Source organism: Dendrobates tinctorius, unplaced genomic scaffold, assembly GCF_039654945.1.
Source record: "Dendrobates tinctorius isolate UK_male_01 unplaced genomic scaffold, ASM3965494v1 ptg000197l, whole genome shotgun sequence".
Taxonomy (NCBI): domain Eukaryota; kingdom Metazoa; phylum Chordata; class Amphibia; order Anura; family Dendrobatidae; genus Dendrobates; species Dendrobates tinctorius.
This window is the reverse complement of record NW_027361864.1, coordinates 3,721,566-3,748,865: the sequence shown is the minus strand read 5'-3', so window position 1 is coordinate 3,748,865 and position 27,300 is coordinate 3,721,566. Positions and strand designations below refer to the sequence as shown.

Genomic DNA, 27,300 nt, shown 5'->3' with positions numbered 1-27,300 from the left:
TGATGGCAGCAGAAAATCCAGACCCCCAGGGATCAGCTGATTATATAGGTGGGCTTTAGGACCCATTGACACATCTGATTTTTTTGTGTACACGTTCTACCTGTGATTTTCTCAAATAGCATTCTTACCTGTGATAGTCTATGGGGGCCATTCATATGTCTGTGATTTTTCGCGGACCAAAAGATCCACAGAAAATCGCAGAGACATGTTCAATATTGATCCGAGGGTCCGATCAAAATCGGAAATGCAAATCTATGGGTCCATGAAAAAAGTCAGACTGCACTCGGATGATGAATCATTAAAATGCTTCTAAAAGAAATACCAGAATTTACATTTTTAGGTCAACACTTCCCACCCAAAAATGCATTAAAAAGCGATCAAGACTTCATACGTAAACCCAAAGCGGTGTCAATAAGGACGACTGCTCACACCACACTGCTGCAGCAAAAGGAAATTTTTTTTTTTTTTTAATTTCCGATTCTTAGAAAAAGACGAAAAAATTTTTTTTATTTTTTTCTGCAAAGTATTAATCTTTTTTTAACCACGAACATATAAAACAAATACTCTACAAGTTTATCGCCTTAATCGTCCTGACCTGGACAATCAGAAGGCCAGGTCATTTTTACGGCATGGTGAACACCATAAAATCAAACCGTTTTATTTCTCCTTACTTAGAATATACTTTCAGTACATTTTATGGTAAAATGAATGGCGTCATTCCAAACTACAACTTGTCCTGCAAGAAACCAAGGCCTTATGTGGATACTTCGGTGGCTCTTGGAAGAACGGGAGGAAAACACAAAAGCACCAAAATAGAAAAAGTACATCATGAATAAAACCAAAACATGGCAAACTGGCGACGGGCACCACTCCAGTAGTGACGCTTAGCCCCTGAAGTGGAGGCGAGAGGTTCTAGTTGTAGTTCTCCATTACCATTCTTCTCCATCTCATTAGAATCTGTGGCCCATTAGTAAGAATTCTAGATGCAGCCTCCTTCATCTGCTACCAATATAGGAGTCATGGTGCTATTGAGCAGATGCTGTCCGGAAGTGTTGTTGGGTCGCCCCCGTCCCAGAGCTGTGGGGTACTCGGTACCGGGCCGGTGTCAGTGGGATGTGTCACGGCAGCTGTGACCCGGTCCGTGGCCCTGGGCGCCCAAACAATGTTGGTTTGTGATATAGTTTATGTGATGAAATATTTTGTGTCGCCACCTGTGGTGTTTGGCAAGCAAGATGTTAAGCCAACGCTGCGTGCAGATCCTCTGGGGCTGATGGTGTGTTGCAGCAAAGATGGTGTAGCTCCCCACAGGTGAAGCTGTAACCCCAGGGCAGTTTATAGGCGCAGGTAGTGTAGAGGAGGACACCCAGATGTAGCAGTGCTGACGGTGTTGGTGCACAAAGACTGGAAGACACCAGGGCTTGTAGTTCCAAAGCTTTACTCACAGTTCGTGGTACACACTGGTGCCTGCCTCTGTGCCGTGTCCTCCGGGGCAGAGACTCAATCAACCTCCCGGGCAAGTCAGGATTCTCCTCTCCAACACTCCGCCAACATGTACCTGTCCTGAACGACTCCTCTATTGCGCCTTTTATTGTGAAGAGCTCCAGTACCGTGGTACTCTGAAGTTCCTCCTGTCAGATGTTCCTAGCAACTCTACTTGTAAGACAGACAGCTGTAGCCTCTCTCTGGGACTCCTTTCTCCAGAGTCCTGGCTCTCTATTCATTTGCTGTTGTGTCCCAAGTCTTGGATGGGAGTAGTGCATTTACAGCCAACTACTACACCGGTGTCTGCTGCAGAACCATAAGTGTCCATACAACCTCGGGGACCGGGCACCGGCCTTGCGCTGAGAACCTATAGGCAGGGTTCCTCTTCCAACCCACAACTCCTCTCTGTTCTCCTACTCCTTCGTTCCGTGCTGTTCCTTCTCTCTCTTATGGAAGCTTAGGTTGCAGTTCTACGTCTTTCTCCTTCTGTTCCTTTCCCGTGCCAGCTGGCTCAGGTCACTGAGGCAGCTGCAGCACTCCTTCCTCCATCCCTCTTCCAGGGATCCCCACTCCTCCCGAGTGGCCTCCTTCCTCTCTGACCCTCTGTCCCTCTGTCAGACTGACTTCCAGACTGAACTGTAATTCTAAACTTTCCCACTCTTTTATATCTAACTCCACCCACCTCCCAGCACATCTCGTGTTACGAAGCAAGGACCCACGAAAGGTGCTCTGCTATCCTCTAAGCATGGAGCCGCAATCTGGTCCATTGCTGAACTATCCTGTGTGTGGGTGCAGGTGTTGGAGTGTGGAAAGGAGTTCCCAACTTACCTAGTTGGTGGGGGCACTACACCTTAGGAGAAGGTGCAGTACCTCTGTGGCGAATGAGCCTCAGGGGCGACACACTGTCATAGGGAAAACTTTTTTTTTTTTTTTTTTTTCACTCATAGCATGAATCCGTTTTTCCAAATAATCCACCAGATCATCTTTGTTAAATTAGGGTGGCGTTGTGGTGTCCCCCGCCCTCCGGTGCCAGTCATCCCCATGTTTTCCAATCTTTAGCCGTATGGCGGGCATATATTGATCACCGGCATGAGATGAGCGTCCTCTGTTCTGCAAGGGGCGAACAATAAGAACAACGCAGAATGTTTTGTTGCGTTTTGGCGTCTGTTTTTTTTTTTTTTTTAGTATAGACCCCCTTGACCCCTCGAGTCCCGGCGTGGTGCGGTCTTCTCCCTTTCATTTTTATTCTTTCCTGCACAACCAACACATGAGTCAGACGGCGGTCACGCAGCGGGAGCCGGATTGTGCAGTAATTGTCTGATTACATGGAACGGCCACACGACTTAATCTCCCCGCTGCCCAGGAAAGATGCCGGTGATTCCTGATCTAGTGTGGCTGCACTTACATAATGTGAGCAACGAGCCCGAGACCGCAGGGGCCACCCACCTGTGTCAGGGAGTCACGGGGGGGCAACTAACAAGCAGAGGGGGCACAGCAAGACTTGTCATACAGCGGTTTGTTTTCTGCACTGTGATGGCTATAGATGCCTGCAGTCCTATGTATCCGCCCAAGACACAGTGATGACTGAGCTTAGCTAAACTAGTAGATGTCACCTGCAGTTCTATGTAACACCACAAATAACAGTGATAACTGTCTAACTACAGATAATGTAGCAGATGTCATCTGCAGTCCTATGTAATGGCAGCGATAATACACAGTAGTGCTTGGAGTACAGATAATGTAGTCGTTGTCACTTGCAGACCTGTGTAATGCCACAGATGACACTTAGTAAGGGTAAATCCTGAGAATGCAGTAGGTGCCTGCAGTCCTATGTAAGTGCACCAAGGTGCTGATAGTGTTGTGTAATGGAGTGTGCCCCTAGGCCTCAGAGCTGCCGCCGGACGAGTCACCTACTATTTCTGCTGTTTTGTCGGTGGCTTAATGATCTGCAGTTTGATTGGCCAAAGATCGGCACCCCAAAGCGAGTCCACCCTCGGCCCGTCCGTGTGTAATGTCTGCGGTGTCGTCACACTGTAGGTGCTGATAAAGGAGTGATCTGGTTCTGTATAAAGGTGTAATCGCTGTATAGCGGGGTGAGTTCAGTATCTAGATCGCTGGCTGCTGTCAGGGAATGGTGACTCTTCTCTACATCCACAGAATGAAAACCTTTTTTAAAAAAAAAAAAACAAATTAAAAATCCACAGTGGATTTTGTTACAAATGAATCCGTGTAGACATAACGCGTCACATCAGAGCAAGAGAAATGTAGCATCCGTGATTCCAGACGGTATAGCTGTCAGAGGATTATCTAGGCTGGATACAACTGTAACAAAACCTCAGCTGTAATTTCTTGTTCAGTCTCAGATTCACTGACGGCAAGCGGAGATCAATGTTGAGGAATTGTGGAAACACAGAATATATTAGATCATTTGTCTCATTAAGATGCATCATTGTAGACGAGTCCTAATGGGTGACTGCATCTCCTCGTCACACGCTAATAACGCTGCTTCTGTATTATGTCGGCTGTCGCGGAATAGGGACCCCGGCTCCCATCGTCTGCATCTCCCCTGCTGATAGTGCTGGCTTACGAGTCAGGGGATGGGCACGCAGCAAAACCGCACCGTCAGTGCCACCCCCTGCTGATAGTGCTGGCTTATGTGTCGGGGATGGGCACACCGCTAAACCGCACCTTCAGTGCCACCCCTTGCTTATAGCGCTGCCTTATGTGCCAGGGGATGGGCATGCAGCTAAACCGCACCTTCAGTGCCACCCCTTGCTTATAGTGCTGCCTTATGTGCCAGGAGCTGGGCATGCAGCTAAACCGCACCTTCAGTGCCACCCCTTGCTTATAGCGCTGCCTATGTGCCAGGGGATGGGCACGCAGCTAAACCGCACCTTCAGTACCACCCCTTGCTTATAGTGCTGCCTATGTGCCAGGGGATGGGCACGCAGCTAAACCGCACCTTCAGTGCCACCCCTTGCTTATAGCGCTGCCTTATGTGCCTGGGGATGGGCATGCAGCTAAACCGCACCTTCAGTGCCACCCCTTGCTTATAGTGCTGCCTTATGTGCCAGGGGATGGGCATGCAGCTAAACCGCACCTTCAGTGCCACCCCTTGCTTATAGCACTGCCTATGTGCCAGGGGATGGGCATGCAGCTAAACCGCACCTTCAGTGCCACCGCCTGCTTATAGTGCTGCCTTATGTGCCAGGGATGGGCACGCAGCTAAACCGCACCTTCAGTGCCACCGCCTGCTTATAGTGCTGCCTTATGGGCAGGGGATGGGCACGCAGCTAAACCGCACCTTCAGTGCCACCGCCTGCTTATAGTGCTGCCTTATGGGCAGGGGATGGGCACGCAGCTAAACCGCACCTTCAGTGCCACCGCCTGCTTATAGTGCTGCCTTATGTGCCAGGGGATGGGCACGCAGCTTAACCGCACCTTCAGTGCCACCGCCTGCTTATAGTGCTGCCTTATGGGCAGGGGATGGGCACGCAGCTAAACCGCACCTTCAGTGGCACCCCTTGCTTATAGTGCTGCCTATGTGCCAGGGGATGGGCAGCAGCTAAACCGCACCTTCAGTGCCACCCCTTGCTTATAGCGCTGCCTATGTGCCAGGGGATGGTCACGCAGCTAAACCGCACCTTCAGTGCCACCCCTTGCTTATAGTGCTGCCTATGTGCCAGGGGATGGGCTCGCAGCTAAACCGCACCTTCAGTGCCACCCCTTGCTTATAGCGCTGCCTTATGTGCCAGGGGATGGGCATGCAGCTAAACCGCACCTTCAGTGCCACCCCTTGCTTATAGCGCTGCCTTATGTGCCAGGGGATGGGCATGCAGCTAAACCGCACCTTCAGTGCCACCCCTTGCTTATAGTGCTGCCTATGTGCCAGGGGATGGGCACGCAGCTAAACCGCACCTTCAGTGCCACCGCCTGCTTATAGTGCTGCCTTATGTGCCAGGGGATGGGCACGCAGCTAAACCGCACCTTCAGTGCCACCGCCTGCTTATAGTGCTGCCTTATGTGCCAGGGGATGGGCACGCAGCTAAACCGCACCTTCAGTGCCACCGCCTGCTTATAGTGCTGCCTTATGGGCAGGGGATGGGCACGCAGCTAAACCGCACCTTCAGTGCCACCCCTTGCTTATAGTGCTGCCTATGTGCCAGGGGATGGGCAGCAGCTAAACCGCACCTTCAGTGCCACCCCTTGCTTATAGCGCTGCCTATGTGCCAGGGGATGGGCACGCAGCTAAACCGCACCTTCAGTGCCACCCCTTGCTTATAGCGCTGCCTTATGTGCCAGGGGATGGGCATGCAGCTAAACCGCACCTTCAGTGCCACCGCCTGCTTATAGTGCTGCCTTATGGGCAGGGGATGGGCACGCAGCTAAACCGCACCTTCAGTGCCACCGCCTGCTTATAGTGCTGCCTTATGTGCCAGGGGATGGGCACGCAGCTAAACCGCACCTTCAGTGCCACCGCCTGCTTATAGTGCTGCCTTATGGGCAGGGGATGGGCACGCAGCTAAACCGCACCTTCAGTGCCACCGCCTGCTTATAGTGCTGCCTTATGGGCAGGGGATGGGCACGCAGCTAAACCGCACCTTCAGTGCCACCGCCTGCTTATAGTGCTGCCTTATGTGCCAGGGGATGGGCACGCAGCTAAACCGCACCTTCAGTGCCACCGCCTGCTTATAGTGCTGCCTTATGTGCCAGGGGATGGGCACGCAGCTAAACCGCACCTTCAGTGCCACCGCCTGCTTATAGTGCTGCCTTATGGGCAGGGGATGGGCACGCAGCTAAACCGCACCTTCAGTGCCACCGCCTGCTTATAGTGCTGCCTTATGGGCAGGGGATGGGCACGCAGCTAAACCGCACCTTCAGTGCCACCGCCTGCTTATAGTGCTGTCTTATGTGCCAGGGGATGGGCATGCAGCTAAACTGCACCTTCAGTGCCACCGCCTGCTTATAGTGCTGCCTTATGTGCCAGGGGATGGGCATGCTGCTAAACCGCACCTTCAGTGCCACCGCCTGCTTATAGTGCTGCCTTATGTGCCAGGGGATGGGCGCGCAGCTAAACCACACCTTCAGTGCCACCGCCTACTTATAGTTCTGCCTTATGTCCAAGAGATCCTTGTAGGACCCCCATGCACAGGGCGCTTGCGTTCGCTCTCTGCCGTAGCTGGTGATCATGTTGCGGTGTGTAATAATGTCGTTTCTTTTTCCTCACCTTCAAGTCTTGGATAAAATAAGTTGTCTTCACTGGCTGAGTGGTAAGTATGCCCGTCTACCCCTGTCCTGGGTGCAGTCTGATGCCAAAAGCCTTCCTGCCTGTACATAGTCACATGGCGATAGGGCAGCAGTCATCTCATTCTGTGTGATATCACCATGTTCAATGACTTTCTTAAGGGCAGCTCAGTGGTTAGCGCTGTAGCCTTGCAGCGCTGGGGTCTTGGGTTCAAATCCCACCAAGGACAACATCTGCAAGGAGTTTGTATGTTCTCCCCGTGTTTGCGTGGGTTTCCTCCCGGTTCTCCGGTTTCCTCCCACATTCCAAAGATACGGAATTCAGATTGTGAGCCCCATCGGGGACAGTGATGATAATGTGTGCAAACTGTAAAACGCTGCGGAAAATGTTAGCGCTATATAAAAATAAAGATTATTGTAAAGATTATTAATGTTTTACATTTAGATTTACGTGGCGACCCCTTACCCCCTTCTTTATATACAACCCCCACTCCTCACCCCTTACCCCTCCTGTATATACAACCCCCACTCCTCACCCCTTCTTTACATACAACCCCCACTCCTCACCCTTCTTTACTGATATAAGAGGTAAATAACACCCATTCATCAATTTACAAATATCAATTCAACCTACAAGAAGAGTCTACATAAAGGTAACAGTCTATGCCTCCTGCCTTACTGAAAATAGACATCTGGATAATTAAGAAGATTAAAAGCTGTGTGGTCACCCTTCTTTATATGCAACCCACACTCCTTACCCCTTACCACTTCTTTATACTCCTCACCCCTTGCCCCTTTTTTATATACAACCCCCACTCCTCACCCCTTAAGGGCCCGTCACACTAAGGCCTGTTTCACACTTGCTTTTTTTTGCAGCGCGTTTTTCCCGCAAAAAAACGCATTGAAAAACGCATACAAAAGCATACAACTGCTGCGTTTTTTTCAAGCATTTTTATGAGCATGCATGAAAAAAACGCAGCGTTTTTATGCGTTTGTATGCGTTTTTAGTGCGTTTTTACCGCGTTTGCGTTTTTTTCCAACATTAGGTGGCCCCTCACACTAACCCAAACCATGACTTTACTAACCCTAACCCTGACCCTAACCCTTAACCAAACCATACTTAACCCTAACCCTGACCCTAACCCTAACCCTTAACCAAACCATACTTAACCCTAACCCTGACCCTAACCCTTAACCAAACCATACTTAACCCTAACCCTGACCCTAACCCTTAACCAAACCATACTTGACCCTGACCCTAACCCTGACCCTAACCCTAACCCTTAACCAAACCATACTTAACCCTAACCCTTAACCAAACCATACTTAACCCTAACCCTGACCCTAACCCTGACCCTAACCCTAACCCTTAACCAAACCATACTTAACCCTGACCCTAACCCTGACCCTAACCCTAACCCTTAACCAAACCATACTTAACCCTAACCCTGACCCAAACCCTAACCCTTAACCAAACCATACTTAACCCTGACCCTAACCCTTAACCAAACCATACTTAACCCTAACCCTAACCCTAAACCCCCTTAACTAACCCTAACTCTAACCCAAACCCCTAAATTCCATGGTTAACAAAAAAAAAACGCATGTGCAAAAAAACGCATACATAAGCATGCCAATGCGCACATATGCGCACCCATAGACTTATATTGGGTGTCTTGCTGTAAAAAAACGCATTGCGCGCGCATGCGGTTTTTTGAGGCAAATCGGACGCACAAAAAATGCAACAAGTTGCATTTTGTGCGCCCGAGCGCATACCGCAAAAAAACGCATGCGCGGTAAAACGTGTACAAACGCATGTGTATGCGCACATAAGCGCATCCCATGCAAAGTATAGGAAAAAAAAACGCATGCGCTATTTAGCGCTAAATTACCGCGAAAAAAAACGCAAATGTGAAACCAGCCTAAGCGATATCGCTATGTGTGATACTTGCCTCCGACCGGCTCCCCCGCTGGTTATCGCTGATCGCGTGAGAACGTCCTGGGCCGTTTCTCGTCGGCCGCTTCCTGTGGCGCCGACGAGCGACGCGTGGACGCGGGCGGGAGGACGTCTTCATCGCCGCGTCTGACAGGTAAGTAACGACCGTCGACCGCTGCTATGTCGCTGGTGAGATCTGCCTGTGTGGCAGCTCACTAGCGACCACTTAGCGATGCACCAGCGATCCTGACCGGGTCGTATCGTTGTCGGGATCGCTGGTGCATCGCTAAGTGTGACAGTACCTTTACCCCTTCTTTATATACAATCCCAATCCTCACCATTTATCCTTTCTTTGTATGCAACTCCACTCCTCATCCTTTACCCCTTTGTTATATTTCTTACCCCTTACCCCTTTTTTATATACATCCCCCACTCTTTACCTCTTACCATACGCAATCCCAACTCCTCACCCCTTACCTTTTCTTTATCTACAAACCCCACTCTACACCCCTTACCCCTTTTTTATATACAACCCTCACCCTGTGTAGGAATAGTGTATGGAGCATTTTTTAGTTGGCCCCCTTTTCTCCAGACAGATATGGTTGGGACTACATGGGACAAAACCCACCCGTTTTATATCAGCTGTATTCCTGGGGATTGGGCAGGCCGGTCTTCTCCATCGCCTTATCTTTTACTAATGCTCCACTACATAGATGATCTAATGCTTAAATCTGTCAGAATAACCTTGTGGACTGTGCCCCGGATTCACTACAGATTTGTCTCCTATATGTCAAAGGGGTGAAAGCTGCACTGAAAATCTGCTGCCTGTTTGCACACATTATAAAAGGAACAGGACTGGTCAACTAGTCTCAATATCAGAGACCACTCCAGTCACGAGCATGAGATATTGGTGTCCTTTTACATATTTACGTATGCAAGAAACTGGAAGCGTCACCTGCAGTCATGACACCCATAAGAACGGACTAACCGGCTGCTGTGCAATGTGCGCATGTTCCACCTCCACTGCAAGTATTCTCCGTGGGACGCCGAGACAAAGCCAATGCTGTACCCAGCTGGGAGAAGCCCACACACTCCCTGCCAGAAGGAGCTTGTGGGGCAAAATTTTTATTGAAACTTAATCACTAAAACAATTTTTAGGAACAGCGTAAATTGCCTCCACGGCTGTCTATAAGCGGTGGTTGAGCATACGCACTGCTGCTCTCTTCAGATGGGCGGCAAATGGTGTCCAACTCTAGCATCACTGGGGGTCTCTGCAGAGGCACTCCCACCGATCTAGAAGTCATGACTTGTCCCATAGATCCGCCTCTTAAAACTTATTTAGGACAGAAAAGATGCGCTACATTTATTAAGACTGGTATAAGAAACATCAGTCTTTCTAAATCTACCCAATATGTGTCAATGTCTGATGGACTTTAGGTAGGTATGGTACTGGTGCTCTGTTGCTAGGGTTCCTGCCATATGTCTCACTGTCTGATGGACTTGAGGTAGATATGGTACTGGTGCTCTGTTGCTAGGGTTCCTGCCATATATCTCACTGTCTGATGGACTTGAGGTAGGTATGGTACCGGTGCTCTGTTGCTAGGGTTCTGCCATATATCTCACTGTCTGATGGACTTGAGGTAGATATGGTACTGGTGCTCTGTTGCTAGGGTTCCTGCCATATGTCTCACTGTCTGATGGACTTGAGGTAGGTATGGTACTTTTGCTCTGTTGCTAGGGTTCTGCCATATATCTCACTGTCTGATGGACTTGAGGTAGGTATGGTACTGGTGCTCTGTTGCTGGGGTTCTTGTCATAGGTTTCACTGTCTGATGGACTTGAGGTAGGTATGGTACTGGTGCTCTGTTGCTGGGGTTCTTGTCATAGGTTTCACTGTCTGATGGACTTGAGGTAGGTATGGTACTGGTGCTGTGTTCCTAGGGTTCCTGTTAATTAAGAAACTAGTTGCTAGGGATGTACAGCCTAACAATAATTCTTGTATAGAAAGCTGTCAAGTAGCAAGTCCTTAAAAACCAGACTGCCTCAGATTACTTATGTTTTAAGGTCTAATGGACAAAATTCGAGGGCAAAAAATGGTCAAGGAAGCCTTGCTTTATAGATAGGTGCTAGAAGTGTATAGTTGGCTTCATTGCTGGCAATCTCCCTCTGTCCCCCATTCTCCTGCTATGACGCTGGGAACACTGCTGTCAGGCGCCATCAATGACTGGTATCTGTCTCTTCTCTATCACAAGCCCCGGCCGTCTTTCGAATACGCATGGTTCATTTTTTTGGTGGTAAGAACGTAGCGCATGTAGATATGGAGAGATCTGCTAGATCTGCCCTTCCTCCCAGTAGATCCAGCTCAGATACAGCCATATACTCAGTGCTGTGCACTCAGGATGTGTGGACTCCTTGGGCTTGCCGCTGCCACCTTTTCCCATTTTTATGTACCCCTCACTTCATGGTATGAAACTACAACTCCCAGCATGCCGTCACGCTATGCCGCTCTGCAAATGGTTTGTAGTCCACTGCTTAAAGGAGGTTTCCCATTTTATGTTGTTAAAGCTTAATCCTGTTCAACACTGTTTTCAAGAGCTCTGCTTGCTGGCAATTATTAGTTGTATCCTGAAGCTGAAGAAATGGCTAAATGACGTTGCAAGCGCGATCACTGTAATGCGGGACAAGGTCAGGAAGGGTTTCCAATTCACTGACTGCAAGCAGAACTCTTGAAATAGGTGATGGATTGAAAAATGGAGGATAATAGAAACTTGGAGAGCTTTCTATTATCTAAAGTCTGTAGATGTAAGTGACCCGTAAGTCAGTAGTATAGGCATAGGCTGCACTTTTTCATAAAAGGGGCAATCTCACAATTTTATTATATAGGAGATGGCTTAAAGAAGCAGTCCCAAGAAATATCCCTAAACTTGTCTTAATGTGTATGGAATGTAGTGTACATTGATTATTAAAATACTTACCGATTGCTGCCTTTCCTTGTTTCCAGCGCAGCTCCGCTCCTCTTCTCACTCACATGATATACATTTCCTACACCCCGGAGTTTAGATGTAAGCTATGGAGCATCAGAACTTGACTGAATTGTAAGGCTATGTGCACACACTGCGGAATCACGTGCAGGTTTTTCCGCGTGGATCCGCAGGTAAAGTGACCTGCGGTTTTCCTGCGGTTTGGCCTGCGGTTTTGCCCTGCGGTTTCACACCTCTACTATGTTAAAGGTGTGAAACCGTAGCAGAATCCGCAGAAACAATTGACATGCTGCGGTTTATAAACCGCAGCAAAACTGCGCGGAAAAAACCGCAGCGTGACCACTGCAGTTTTGAAAACCTATAGGGTTACATGGTACTGTACCTTGTCTGCGGAACTGCTGCAGTTCCGCAGGGCCGGAACCGCAGCGTGTGTACATAGCCTTAAAGCTACTTCCGGCTTAGACATAGCGCGCAGTGGGATTCGAAGAATTGGAAATGCATTCATATGAATGAGGAGAAGAGGAGCGGGGCAGCGCTGGAAACTGGGAAGGATAGCAATCTGTAAGTATTTTAATGCACTTACACTTTATTACATATACATTTAGTCAGGTTTATAGAAATATTTCTTGGGAGCGCTTATTTAAGTTGTCTCCTATAATATAGAATTGTGAGAATACCCCTTTTATGAAAACGTGCAGCCTATGCATAAGAAGGTATCGATTGACAAGTATTTTTTTGCACTTCATTACATACACATTTAGACCAGTTTAGGGAAACTTGGCATTTAATGCGAGTGTGTCTTTAATGATTGCTGGAGGACTCCGCAGCTGCGTTTTGAATGGAGAGAAGTTGTGTATGCTCAAACTCTACTTCATTCCTTGTCTATGGGACAGCCAGGGAAAGCAGAATACACTGCTCAGAGGTGGAAGTCTCATAGACAATGAATGGAGCGGAGAATGAGCATACGCAACTCCACTCCATTCCTGGCAGAGTCCTGTGCTTGGAGGCCGGAGTCCTGTTCTAGAGCTCGCTGAAGGTCCCAGTGCTCGGACCCCCCGGTGATCAGTAAGTTTTCCTCTGTTCATATCGAATAACCATTGTAATGAAAAACATGAGCTTGGTCACTGATCCTGTAACCTGGGCGGCTGTCTCCCCCACCGGTAACACGATGGCTGCGTCCGGTGCACAGCACTGAGTATCTGCACTCGGTAGTTCCTCACCATATTAACATCTGCAGGGTATATTCTATTCTAATACGTATGTGTAGTGAATAATTATTCCCCCCCCAATCCCCGCACTGGATGTAGCCAAGCAAGAGCAACCTAGACTCTGCCTGATGGTAGTCACTGAGCCTTACAGTATTATATGCTTTTAGCTCCGGTCCTCCTTCTGCTGCTGCTTTTTCCGCTTTCTATTCTGTATACGTTATTTGTAGCAGAGGAAGTGCAGGGATCCGAGTGCGGTCCCTCTAGTGACAAGCTGTGTGAGCAGGGCTTGATCTGTGCACCATGTTAGCCTCTGAAATCATGTCTTCCACTAAATGACAGGAAAAAAAAGACCTAATGAATCAGGAATTGAAACAAAGTAGATTAAAAAAGTACAGTATGGGGATAGATGGGAAATACAAACCCTGGCGTGACCATAAAGGGCCAGGCGGCCAGTAGCCGTGTCAGTATACACAAAGGCTTACACGCCTATATACTACGTGGCACACCGGTCACGATCCCGTGTAGGAGAGATGGGTGTATTCCATATGGCTACAGGCCCAGAGATATCTCTGGATAGACTTGGGTTCCATTGATTACTAGGGTCAGGAGGACAGTGTTTTATTCCTCTTTGTTACTATGTTACTCTTCCCTTGTGTTTGGTCTCTTATGTTCTCTTTTTGATGCTTTGGTTTCCACACTGCGGCAATGAATAGTTTTTTCAGTCTGTGTAATGTCGGGGGCGGTGTGCTCACTAACGCTGTGTTCCCCGACTGACTCTGTACCCCTCTCTACCACCGAGCAGAGCACGAAAAACACCGGCTATGTAAGAGCGCCGACTACATGAACCTGCACTTCAAGGTAAAGTGGCTGTACAACGAGTACGTGAAGGACCTGCCGCCATTGAAGGATAAAGTGCCTGAGTACCCCGCGTACGTACCCCCTCCTACACCTTTTATAATACACCCGCTGATACACCCGGGGTATAAACCAAGGGCCATGTCTCTGTGCAGGTGGTTCGAGCAGTTTGTTATGCAGTGGCTGGATGAGAATGAGGAGGTGTCCCTGGAGTTCCTGCACGGGGCCCTGGAGCGTGACAAGAAGGATGGGGTAAGAGGCCGACAGGTCACCATGTACACTGCATACACCGCCGACACTGCCCAAAGCGGAGAACTGCAGCATACCTAACGGGACAGCACACCAACACTGAAAAGTCCCCCGTCTCCTGTACAGGAGGGAAATGGACACGATAGAGGGGTCCGCTTCTTGTATATAGTGATAAGGAGCATGCTGGTATAACCTGGGCATCTCCTGTATATAGATGTACAGCTGGTGTAACCTGGGCATCTCCTGTATATATATGTACAGCTGGTATAACCTGGGCATCTCCTGTATATATATGTACAGCTGGTGTAACCTGGGCATCTCCTGTATATAGATGTACAGCTGGTGTAACCTGGGCATCTCCTTTATATAGATGTACAGCTGGTGTAACCTGGGCATCTCCTGTGTATATATATATGTACAGCTGGTATAACCTGGGCATCTCCTGTATATATATGTACAGCTGGTGTAACCTGGGCATCTCATGTGTATATATATGTACAGCTGGTATAACCTGGGCATCTCCTGTATATATATGTACAGCTGGTGTAACCTGGGCATCTCATGTGTATACTGTATATATGTACAGCTGGTATAACCTGGGCATCTCCTGTATATATATGTACAGCTGGTGTAACCTGGGCATCTCATGTGTGTATGTATGTGTGTGTGTGTGTGTGTGTATGTATGTGTATATATATATATATATATATATATATATATATATACATACACAGCTGGTGTAACCTGGGCATCTCCTGTATATACAGTATGTGTATATATATATATATATATATATATATATATATATATATATATACACTCACTGGCCACTTTATTAGGTACACCATGCTAGTAAGGGGTTGGACCCCCTTTTGCCTTCAGAACTGCCTCAATTCTTCGTGGCAGAGATTCAACAAGGTGCTGGAAGCATTCCTCAGAGATTTTGGACCATATTGACATGATGGCATCACACAGTTGGCGCAGATTTGTCGGCTGCACATCCCTGATGCGAATCTCCCGTTCCACCACATCCCAAAGATGCTCTATTGGATTGAGATCTGGTGACTGAGGAGGCCATTTGAGTACAGTGAACTCATTGTCATGTTCAAGAAACCAATCTGAGATGATTCGAGCTTTATGACATGGCGCATTATCCTGCTGAAAGTAGCCATCAGATGTTGGGTACATTGTGGTCATAAAGGGATGGACATGGTCAGCAACAATACTCAGGTAGGCTGTGGCGTTGCAACGATGCTCAATTGGTACCAAGGGGCCCAAAGAGTGCCCAGAAAAAATTCCCCACACCATGACACCACCACCACCAGCCTGAACCGTTGATACAAGGCAGGATGGATCCATGCTTTCATGTTGTTTACGCCAAATTCTGACCCTACCATCCGAATGTCGCAGCAGAAATCGAGACTCATCAGACCAGGCAACGTTTTTCCAATCTTCTACTGTCCAATTTCGATGAGCTTGTGCAAATTGTAGCCTCAGTTTCCTGTTCTTAGCTGAGAGGAGTGGTACCCAGTGTGGTCTTCTGCTGCTGTAGCCCATCTGCCTCAAAGTTCGACGCACTGTGCGTTCAGAGATGCTCTTCTGCCTACTTTGGTTGTAACGGGTGGCAATTTGAGTCACTGTTGCCTTTCTATCAGCTCGAACCAGTCTGCCCATTCTCCTCTGACCTCTGGCATCAACATGGCATTTCCGGCCACAGAACTGCCGCTCACTGGATTTTTTTTCTTTTTCGGACCATTCTCTGTAAACCCTAGAGATGGTTGTGCGTGAAAATCCCAGTAGATCAGCAGTTTCTGAAATTCTCAGACCAGCCCTTCTGGCACCAACAATCATGCCACGTTCAAAGGCACTCAAATCACCTTTCTTCCCCATACTGATGCTCGGTTTGAACTGCAGGAGATTGTCTTGACCATGTCTACATGCCTAAATGCACTGAGTTGCCGCCATGTGATTGGCTGATTAGCAGTGGCGGATTATAATGAGGTCAATTTGGGCAGTTGCCCCGGGCCCAGTGGGGTTAAGGGGCCCACAGCCCAGGCCAGTAAATTGCCCCATTATAATCCGCCACCGCGCAGGGCCGGATTATAGGCAGGGCAGGCGGGGCTTCAGCCCCGGGGCCCCCACCACATTCCTGCTGGCTGCTGCAATGGCACTCCATCTTCTCCCCACCTAAAAGTGAGTGACCGTGGGGGCGGCATTATGTGCTCTGCTACCAGCAGCATCTACAAGTAGCGTGAACGCTGATGCTGCTGGTAGCGTGCAAAGGCTTGTGATGAGATCACAGGAGGGAAGGTGTCAGGGCCCCCGATCATGTGACCCCTGTCTCCTCCCCTCCTGTGACCTCATCACAGGTCCTGTGCGCACAGCACAGAGCACTGAGAGCAGCCATGTATGTGGAGTGCGGCTCTGCGGGTGGAGGTAGGTGCTGGAGGCCCCATTATTCTCTATGTGGAGTGCGGCTCTGCGGGTGGAGGTCGGTGCTGGAGGCTCCATTATTCTCTATGTGGAGTGCGGCTCTGCGGGTGGAGGTCAGTGCTAGAGGCTCCATTATTCTCTATGTGGAGTGCGGGTGGAGGTAGGTGCTGGAGGCTCCATTATTCTCTATGTGGAGTGTGGCTCTGCGGGTGGAGGTAGGTGCTGGAGGCTCCATTATTCTCTATGTGGAGTGTGGCTCTGCGGGTGGAGGTCAGTGCTAGAGGCTCCATTATTCTCTATGTGGAGTGCGGATGGAGGTAGGTGCTGGAGGCTCCATTATTCTCTATGTCAGGGTTTCCCAACTCCAGTCCTCAAGGCACACCAACAGATCATGTTTTCAGGATTTCCTTAGTATTGCTCAGGTGATAATTGCTTTACCTGTGCAATACAAAGGAAATCCTGAAAACATGATCTGTTGGTGTGCCTTGAGGACTGGAGTTGGGAAACCCTGCTCTATGTGGAGTGTGGCTCTGCGGGTGGAGGTCGGTGCTGGAGGCTCCATTATTCTCTATGTGGAGTGCGGCTCTGCGGGTGGAAGTCGGTGCTGGAGGCTCCATTATTCTCTATGTGGAGTGCGGCTCTGCGGGTGGAGGTCGGTGCTGGAGGCTCCATTATTCTCTATGTGGAGGTCGGTGCTGGAGGCTCCATTATTCTCTATGTGGAGTGCGGCTCTGCGGGTGGAGGTCGGTGCTGGAGGCCCCATTATTCTCTATGTGGAGTGTGGCTCTGCGGGTGGAGGTCGGTGCTGGAGGCTCCATTCTCTATGTGGAGTGTGGCTCTGCGGGTGGAGGTCGGTGCTGGAGGCTCCATTATTCTCTATGTGGAGTGCGGCTCTGCGGGTGGAGGTCGGTGCTGGAGGCTCCATTATTCTCTATGTGGAGTGCGGCTCTGCGGGTGGAGGTCGGTGCTGGAGGCTCCATTATTCTATATGTGGAGTGCGGCTCTGCGGGTGGAGGTCGGTGCTGGAGGCTCCATTATTCTCTATGTGGAGGTCGGTGCTGGAGGCTCCATTATTCTCTATGTGGAGTGCGGCTCTGCGGGTGGAGGTCGGTGCTGGAGGCCCCATTATTCTCTATGTGGAGTGTGGCTCTGCGGGTGGAGGTCGGTGCTGGAGGCTCCATTATTCTCTATGTGGAGTGCGGCTCTGCGGGTGGAGGTCGGTGCTGGAGGCTCCATTATTCTCTATGTGGAGTGCGGCTCTGCGGGTGGAGGTCGGTGCTGGAGGCTCCATTATTCTCTATGTGGAGTGCGGCTCTGCGGGTGGAGGTCGGTGCTGGAGGCCCCATTATTCTCTATGTGGAGTGTGGCTCTGCGGGTGGAGGTCAGTGCTGGAGGCTCCATTATTCTCTATGTGGAGTGCGGCTCTGCGGGTGGAGGTCGGTGCTGGAGGCCCCATTATTCTCTATGTAGAGTGTGGCTCTGCGGATGGAGGTCGGTGCAGGAGGCCCCATTATTCTCTATGTAGAGTGTGGCTCTACGATTCGTGACCCCCGTCACGTGACGAGGGGGGCCCACAGAGTCTGAACTGCCCCGGGCCCTGGCTACCCTTAATCCACCCCTGCTGATTAGAAATTAAGTCTTAACACACAGTTGGACAGGTGTACCTAATAAAGTGGCCAGTGAGTGTGTGTGTATATATATATATATATATATATATATATATTTATATATATATATATATATATATATATATATGTACAGCAGGTATAACCTGGGCATCTCCTGTATATAGATTTACAGCTGGTATAACTGGGCATCTCCTGTATATAGATGTACAGCTGGTATAACCTGGGCATCTCCTGTATATAGATGTACAGCTGGTATAACCTGGGCATCTCCTGTATATAGATGTACAGCTGGTATAACCTGGCCATCTCCTGTATATAGCTGTACAGCTGGTATAACCTGGCCATCTCCTGTACATAGCTGTACAGCTGGTATAACCTGGCCATCTCCTGTATATAGCTGTACAGCTGGTATAACCTGGCCATCTCCTGTATATAGATGTACAGCTGGTATAACCTGGCCATCTCCTGTACAGTCATGGCTAAAAGTTTTGAGAATGACACAAATATTAATTTTACAAAATCTACTGCTTCATTTTTTCTAATGGCAATTTGCATATACTCCAGAATGTTATAAAGAGTGATCAGCTTAACAGCAATTACTTGCAAAGTCAATATTTGCCTAGAAAATGAACTTTATCCCCCAAAACACATTTCAACATCATTGCAGCCCTGCCTTAAAAGGACCAGCTAACATCGTTTCAGTGATTGCTCCATTAACACAGGGGTGGGTGTTGATGAGAACAGGGCTGGAGATCAATCTGTCATGATTAAGTAAGAATGACACCACTGGACACTTTAAAAGGAGGCTGGTGCTTGGCATCATTGTTTCTCTTCTGTTAACCATGGTTATCTCTAAAGAAACACGTGCAGTCATCATTGCACTGCACAAAAATGGCCTAACAGGGAAGAGTATCGCAGCTAGAAAGATTGCACCTCAGTCAACAATCTATCTCATCATCAAGAACTTCAAGGAGAGAGGTTCCCTTGTTGCCAAAAAGGCTCCAGGGCGCCCAAGAAAGACCAGCAAGCGCCAGGACCGTCTCTTAAAAGTGTTTCAGCTGCGGGATCGGGCTACCAGCAGTGCAGAGCTTGCTCAGGAATGGCAGCAGGCAGGTGTGAGTGCATCTGCACGCACTGTGAGGCGGAGACTCTTGGAGCAAGGCCTGGTCTCAAGGAGGGCAGCAAAGAAGCCACTTCTCTCCAGGAAAAACATCATGGACAGACTGCTATTCTGCAAGATGTACAGGGAGTGGCCTGCTGAGGACTGGGGTAAAGTCATTTTCTCTGATGAATCCCCTTTTCGATTGTTTGGGACATCTGGAAAACGGCTTATTCGGAGAAGACCAGGTGAGCGCTACCACCAGTCTTGTCTCATGCCAACTGTCAAGCATCCTGAAACCATTCATGTGTGGGGTTGCTTCTCAGCCAAGGGAATGGGCTCTCTCTCAGTCTTGCCTAAAAACACAGCCATGAATAAAGAATGGTACCAGAATGTCCTCCAAGAGCAACTTCTCCCAACCGTCCAAGAGCAGATTGGCCATCAACAATGCCTTTTTCAACATGATGGAGCACCTTGCCATAAAGCAAAGGTGAAAACTAAATGGCTCAGGGAACAAAACATAGAGATTTTGGGACCATGGCCTGGAAACTCCCCAGATCTTAATCCCATTGAGAACTTGTGGTCAATCATCAAGAGACGGGTGGACAAACAAAAACCTTCAAATTCAGACAAAATAAAAGCATTGATTTTGCAAGAATGGACTGCTATCAGTCAGGATTTGATCCAGAAGTTGATTGAGAGCATGCCAGGGAGAATTGCTGAGGTCCTGAAGAAGAAGGGTCAACAATGCAAATATTGACTTGCTGCATTAACTCATTCTAACTGTCAATATAACCTTTTGTTACTCATAATATGATTGCAATTATATTTCTGTATGTGATAAAAACATCTGACAAACACACATAAAAACCAGAGGGCAGCAGATCATGTGAAAATATTATATTTGTGTCATTCTCAAAACTTTTGGCCATGACTGTATATAGCTGTACAGCTGGTATAACCTGGCCATCTCCTGTATATAGATGTACAGCTGGTATAACCTGGGCATCTCCTGTATATAGATGTACAGCTGGTATAACCTGGCCATCTCCTGTATATAGCTGTACAGCTGGTATAACCTGGCCATCTCCTGTATATAGCTGTACAGCTGGTATAACCTGGCCATCTCCTGTATATAGCTGTACAGCTGGTATAACCTGGCCATCTCCTGTATATAGCTGTACAGCTGGTATAACCTGGCCATCTCCTGTATATAGCTGTACAGCTGGTATAACCTGGCCATCTCCTGTATATAGCTGTACAGCTGGTATAACCTGGGCATCTCCTGTATATAGATGTACAGCTGGTATAACCTGGCCATCTCCTGTATATAGCTGTACAGCTGGTATAACCTGGCCATCTCCTGTATATAGCTGTACAGCTGGTATAACCTGGCCATCTCCTGTATATAGATGTACAGCTGGTATAACCTGGCCATCTCCTGTATATAGATGTACAGCTGGTATAACCTGGGCATCTCCTGTATATAGATGTACAGCTGGTATAACCTGGGCATCTCCTGTATATAGATGTACAGCTGGTATAACCTGGGCATCTCCTGTATATAGATGTACAGCTGGTATAACCTGGGCATCTCCTGTATATAGCTGTACAGCTGATATAACCTGGCCATCTCCTGTATATAGCTGTACATCTGGTATAACCTGGCCATCTCCTGTATATAGCTGTACAGCTGGTATAACCTGGGCATCTCCTGTATATAGATGTACAGCTGGTATAACCTGGGCATCTCCTGTATATAGATGCACAGCTGGTATAACCTGGGCATCTCCTGTATATAACTATATACAGTTGAAACCAGAAGTTTCCATCAGCTTTATAAAAAGACACATCTGCATGTTTTTCTCAATATCTGACATTAAACCAGCATAAACCTTTCCTGTTTTAGGTCAATTAGGATTACCATAATTATTAATATTTGCCGAATGCCAGAATAATAGAGAACAAATGTTTTAAGGCTTTTTTATTAATTACCACAAAGTCAAAGTTTCCATACATTTCATTAGTATTTGGTACCATACCATTGCCCTTAAACTGAATGACTTGGGTCAGATGTTTGGGATCTCCTTCCACAAGCTTCTCACAATGGTTGGTTGGAATTTGGGCCCATTCCTCCTGACATAACTGGTGTAACACCTGTCCATGAAATAGCCTTGGAGTCAATTGTCCAATTACTTTTGGTCCCTGTAAAAACAGGGTGGCACATGTTAAGGAGCTGAAACTCCTAAACCCTTCATCCAGTTTTAATGTGGATACCCTCAAATGAAAGCTGAAAGTCTGAACTTCAACTGCATCTGAATTGTTTTGTTTAAAATTCATTGTGGTAATGTCTAGAACCAAAATTAGAAAAATGTTGTCTGTCCAAATATATATGGACCTAACTGTATGTACAGCTGGTATAACCTGGGTACCTCCTGTATATAATTATATATGTACAGCTGATATAACCTGGGTGCCTCCTGTATACAACTCTATATGTACATCTGATATAACCTGGGTATCACCTGTATATAATTATATATGTACAGCTGGTATAATCTGGGTATTTCCTGTATATAATTATTTATGTACAGCTGATATAAGTTGTAAATCTTCTTGTATACAGTGATATGGAGCATGCTGGTATAACCTGGGTATTTTCTAGTATATTTGGAGAGAGCTGAAATCCGCTGTTGGGTAAATGAACCCTGCAAAGCTTGAGCTCTGTGCAGCTAAATCTTCTTGTATACAGCTGCCGTACACCATCTTGCACAGTATTAAGTGATGGGGATCGTGTCGGTATAACCTGGGCACCTCTTGTACATTACTTGATGCAGCAGAATATAAATTGCCCATTAAATTCTTCCACTGATTGAATGCAAATTGCTAATAAAAACCTAGTAATGATCAGCGCATATTAAGCAGCAGATAGTTGGCAGCAGCTCATGTGAGCAGCGCTCAGCGGGGACTTAATTAATGGATTATGGAAAAAAAATGAATTGCTAAATGGTTCTTTAACCCCGAGAATTATATTTTTTATTAACCCACTGTGCCCATCCTGCACCCGCCGAAAATGGCATTTTATTCCCAGGCTCTACGTCATGTAACGGTCTTGTGTTCTGGGGGGGGGTTTCTGGTTATTCCAGGGTCTCTGTCGCACCATCGCCGCTAAGTCTTCAGTTCGGCTGGGGTATATGTATGTTATATAGGTTAGTGAACATGTATTCCAATAAAAAAGTTTTTAATAATATAATTAAAAAACACCTATTCCCGTGAACAATTGATACAGAAAAAACAAAAAATTGAAGGCAAAAAGCCCTATGAAAGGCTACAATAAGCTATCTATACCCTTCCTTACCGTGGAGGTTGGCACCCTAATAGATACGATTGTTTGGCGCCCCCACTCAACGTCGACTGACCCTGTCTCCCCTATCTCAGCCTAATTACAAAGGTGGGAAAACAATGTTCAATAGATAAGAAATGAAGGAAGGGGAAAACAAGAAAAACAACCTTTTGGAATAAACAAAATATTTGATCACAATAAAAGGATAGCCAGGGCAATATGCCCACACCTCAATTATAGTAAAAGCTACCCAATTAAGGCCGCTTTCAATATACTTCAATAAACCTTGTCAAACATAGGCAAAAAATTGTTTTTGACAATTAGAAGAACAATGGGCCAGAACCACCATGCGGTGCTATAAAGATGCCTTGCAAAATCTAGATATTATAAGGACATAAAAAATCCAACAAATAGAAGTTTAACAGTATATATCACATGGCAGAAAATTGGTTTATATAAAAATTTGTATATATAATTGGTTCATTATGTTATATAGGTTATATTAACCCTTTACCCTCCCGTTGTCCCTGCAGTTCCAGCAGACGTCGGAGCACGCTCTCTTTTCGTGTTCTGTGGTTGATGTATTCACCCAACTCAACCAAAGCTTTGAAATCATCAAGAAGCTCGAGTGTCCCGACCCGGTCATTGTGGCTCATTACATGCGGAGGTTCGCCAAGGTGAGTGTTTGCTAAAGATTTGCAGAATGGCGGCGGTCCTGAAAAGAGTGAGGAAATGGAACGCAGTGAATGTTAGAAATTTGGAGAACTGGTCATTCTATTAACCCCTTTCCACAATTCTGGTGGAGCATCTATTTTTAAACAAAATAAAATGAAAGATATTTTTAAACATATTGAAAGATAAAAATATATAAAAGGTAGAATTGCCCCCCGTTTTTCCAAAAAATTCTGAAAAAAATATTCGGTATTTCCGCGTCCATAAAAGTCCAATCTATGAAAAAAGAAAGAAAAATAACATCGGAATATCAGAAATCGATGTTTTTTGTTACAAAGTTCAAAATTTGTTTACAGGGAGTTTTTTAGCAGGATTTTGCTTTGTAACCGGAGAGCAGGATGATTTAGTAACAGAGACCCCAGTTCCAGCGATGTGTCACTTACTGGGCTGCTTGTTAGTTTTAATACAATCCCTGTTTTCTCTGCTGCAGATCTAGCAGTGCTCTGAATGCTGACCTTTGTATAACCCTGCCCACACCTCTGATTGGGCAGCTCCCTGTGTACACTGTCAGCAAGCTGCCAATCAGTGGTGAAGGCGGGGTTACACAGATTAGCTGGACTGCTGGGCACGCAATGCCTAGTCCTGCAGGTATAATCTCCTGCTGATAAAACACTGATTTTATTGAAAGCAATCAAATATTATCTGCGTTCTTAATTCCAACCTCATTCAGGCCAGGTTGCTGATATTTATTTATTTTAACATTATTTTATTAATATTTTCTACGGGTTAGCAATGCAAGTTCGTCACTGACAAACTGCAACATGAAAATTCAGCTCAAAAGTAGAGAATCTATAGAGAGGTGCGATTTAATGAGAACAAAGGAGAAAAGGAAAAAAACATCCCACATGTGAAACCGTAGTGACGCGAATGTGTGGTACGTTCTCTCTCCTCTTTAGACCATCAGTAAGGTGCTGCTCCAGTACGCCGACATCCTGTCCAAGTCCTTCCAGTCCTACTGCTTCAAGGAAAAGCTGGTGAGTAATGGCGCCCTCTGAAGGTAGAGTCCACTCTGACTAGACTGGTTGTATATTTACAAATAAAGTTTGCTACCAAATCTGAGGTTTGGGGAAACAAATATTAAACTAATATATTACTCTGACGTGTTTTACTTTTTAGCTCTTGCGCCTCACTGTTTCTGAGATATGGCCCTGTCTTTTCTGTATATAAATTTTGTCCCTTTAGCCAAGTGGGTATGGTCCTAACTGATCCCACCAACGAAGAGTTGAACGACACACCCTCTTGGCTAATACTAGATTTATATACAAGAAATGGGAGTATCTCCGGAATGGAGAGGAGTAGAAGTAAAAGAACAACAGCACTGGATTCAGGACAACAGCGGCATTTACACAAGATGAATCTATAACAAGTAACAGGTCCTGTTTACGGGTAGCGATGATGTAGTATTTCATTCACTGTCCCCCCGTTTACACATTTTTACACATTAGTGGGGATTCTGTTTTCTGTACTGATCATACACTTGCTCATTGCTTCTTAATACTTTTGTAAACGGGCTCCAGTTCCTATAGGTTGGTGATCTTACATTATGGTAGGTGGTATCCAGAGCTGCATTCACAATTCTGCTGATTGTGACCTATATATCCATGATACCACATACATCCTGATGCCCAACATGGGAAGAGGGGAAGCCTGTAGGATAAGAAGCCCTTATGTATTGTAATCCCCATCTAGTGGTCCTCCAGTGCCTTTCCGGGGACCCGCGGTGCATTCTGTCTAACCTTAACAATTGTCTTTTCCAGCCTTGCATCCTCATGAATAATGTTCAGCAGCTCCGAGTGCAACTAGAGAAGATGTTTGAAGCCATGGGAGGAAAAGAGGTGACTACCTATGATCATTCATTCTGCTCTCCCAGCCCAGACCTTGGGCCTCGGGCCTCAATGCGTCCTATCAGAATGTGACGAGTATGAGGAGCCGCTGTTTTTCTGCCGGTCTCCGTGTGATTGCTTTTTAGCTGTGGCATACTCCGACCTCTACTGAGGAGTCTGAGCAATCCGTGCTATCTGCAGGATCTATTGATGTCTTGTTAATTACCCGCTACTTCTGCTCTCCTGGGGTCCCGCGGTGCAGCATTAATTTCCTGTACAGTTTATTAACCTCCCATGTATTTTACCGAGCGAGGGGCTTGTGGTGAATTACCGTAGTGTGATCCCGGCAGAAGAACTCACATGTTGCGTGTAATTAAGAGTTGCAGACGTTTTATATGTTGCCCCCTCATTACTGAGGGGTCCGTACACCTTCCACTTGTGTCTGGTAAAAACAGATGGAAATCTTTGGTCACTGAAGGGTCTGGGGTTCCTGGGACAGTTATGGCGCTGTGTGGTCCGCTCCCCATCATCCATGAGGCACTTGGGCTGGATTAGATGACTCCATCCTGTTTGATCTGGGGGCCGCAACAGTGTGCGAAAGTCAGAAACGGGAAAGAACCACAGATTAGAAACACGGCTGGGAGTGGTTCTGTGCCGGAGAGGTGCATGATGGGAGTGGTTTTGTGCAGCAGAGGTGCATGGTGGGAGTGGTTCTGTGCAGGGGAGGCGCATGATGGGAGTGGTTCTGTGCAGGGGAGGCGCATGATGGGAGTGGTTCTGTGCCGGAAAGGCTCATGATGGGAGTGGTTCTGTGCAGGAGAGGCGCATGGTGGGAGTGGTTCTGTGCAGGAGAGGCGCATGGTGGGAGTGGTTCTGTGCCGGAGAGGTGCATGATGGGAGTGGTTCTGTGCAGGGGAGGCGCATGATGGGAGTGGTTCTGTGCCGGAGAGGCGCATGATGGGAGTGGTTCTGTGCAGGAGAGGCGCATGATGGGAGTGGTTCTGTGCAATAGAGGTGCATGATGGGAGTGGTTCTGTGCAGGGGAGGCGCATGATGGGAGTGGTTCTGTGCCGGAGAGGCGCATGATCGGAGTGGTTCTGTGCAGGAGAGGCGCATGATGGGAGTGGTTCTGTGCAATAGAGGTGCATGATGGGAGTGGTTCTGTGCAGGTGAGGCGCATGATGGGAATAGTTTAGAGCAGGAGCTGCAGATGGTGGGGCAGAGCAGTGGCGGTGGGTCGGGGGGATGCTGTATAATGATCTACTTCTGATTAGTAGACTGATTTGTGCTGTTTTGGCGCAGCGCCCCTATGTGGCTGTGCCTGGCCATAGCTGGTATTACCTGGCTGTGGGCTATTTCTGGAGGCCCAGCGGGTTCTCTCCTGTTCATTCCAGTAATGGCCAGCTGCCTGTGCCGCCTCTGCTCCTTTGATGTGAGCCGTCGTGATGTCTTCGGCAGGGAATATCCTCCCGCTCCTCTAACTAGCTTGTTAAATCCAGCACAATAGCCGGGCAGTGTCAGCGGCTGAGACCCCAGGTCACGCTGAAGATGCCCAGGAGACCACATCTAAGCCGCAGAGTCACGGGGGCTTGCGGTCACGATGTGGCAGGATAAACCTCCAGGACTGTAGATTTGTGTTTTTCTCTCATCTTAGCTGGATCCTGAGGCCAGTGACACCCTGAAGGAGCTGCAGGTGAAGCTCAACAACGTCCTGGATGAGCTGAGCACGGTGTTTGGAAACAGGTTAGTGTTTCCTCTCCTCATTATTTTTAAAATCTCCGCTTGCTGTCAGTGATTGGGATTATTTAAGGTTAAAAAAAAAAAACATTAAGTTTTGCAAATACTGCTGCAGTTTGCACCATTTCTAAAGTCTACAACTGGAGTCCTAGGACTGTCATGGCATGCTGGGGGTAGTAGTTGTGCGGCAGCTTTAGTGTCACTGGCTGCTACACTGATACGGCTAGAGAAGGCCAAGTCCTAGAGGTCTAGATCAATACAAGGGTATATCCATTCCATCATGGTGGCATGGATGTGGGAGGCGGGAATCATATTTGTGTGATGGGGGATCGATGGAGCTATAGATGTATGATGAGGGGATCGGTGGAGCTATAGGTGTATGATAGGGATCAGTGGAGCTATAGCTGTATGATGAGGAATCGGTGGAGCTACTGGTGTATGATGGGGGATTGGTGGAGCTGTAGGTGTATGATAAGGATCAGTGGAGCTATAGCTGTATGATGGGGAATCGGTGGAGCTATTGGTGTATGATGGGGGATTGGTGCAGCTA

At 47.5% G+C, this 27,300-nt stretch overlaps 1 protein-coding gene across 7 annotated transcripts in view; it reads left to right on the top strand.

Annotated features, from left to right (window-relative positions):
* The window catches only part of UNC13B (unc-13 homolog B), a 409,040-nt gene that overhangs the window by 337,697 nt on the left and 44,043 nt on the right, over positions 1-27,300 (top strand). For all 7 annotated transcript variants that reach the window (XM_073553139.1, XM_073553142.1, XM_073553141.1 and 4 more), the window contains 6 exons: positions 13,654-13,780; positions 13,862-13,958; positions 22,992-23,135; positions 24,087-24,164; positions 24,948-25,025; positions 26,668-26,756. In XM_073553139.1, the coding sequence (XP_073409240.1) occupies positions 13,654-13,780; positions 13,862-13,958; positions 22,992-23,135; positions 24,087-24,164; positions 24,948-25,025; positions 26,668-26,756 (613 nt within the window). The remainder of the gene's footprint in view (positions 1-13,653; positions 13,781-13,861; positions 13,959-22,991; positions 23,136-24,086; positions 24,165-24,947; positions 25,026-26,667; positions 26,757-27,300) is intronic.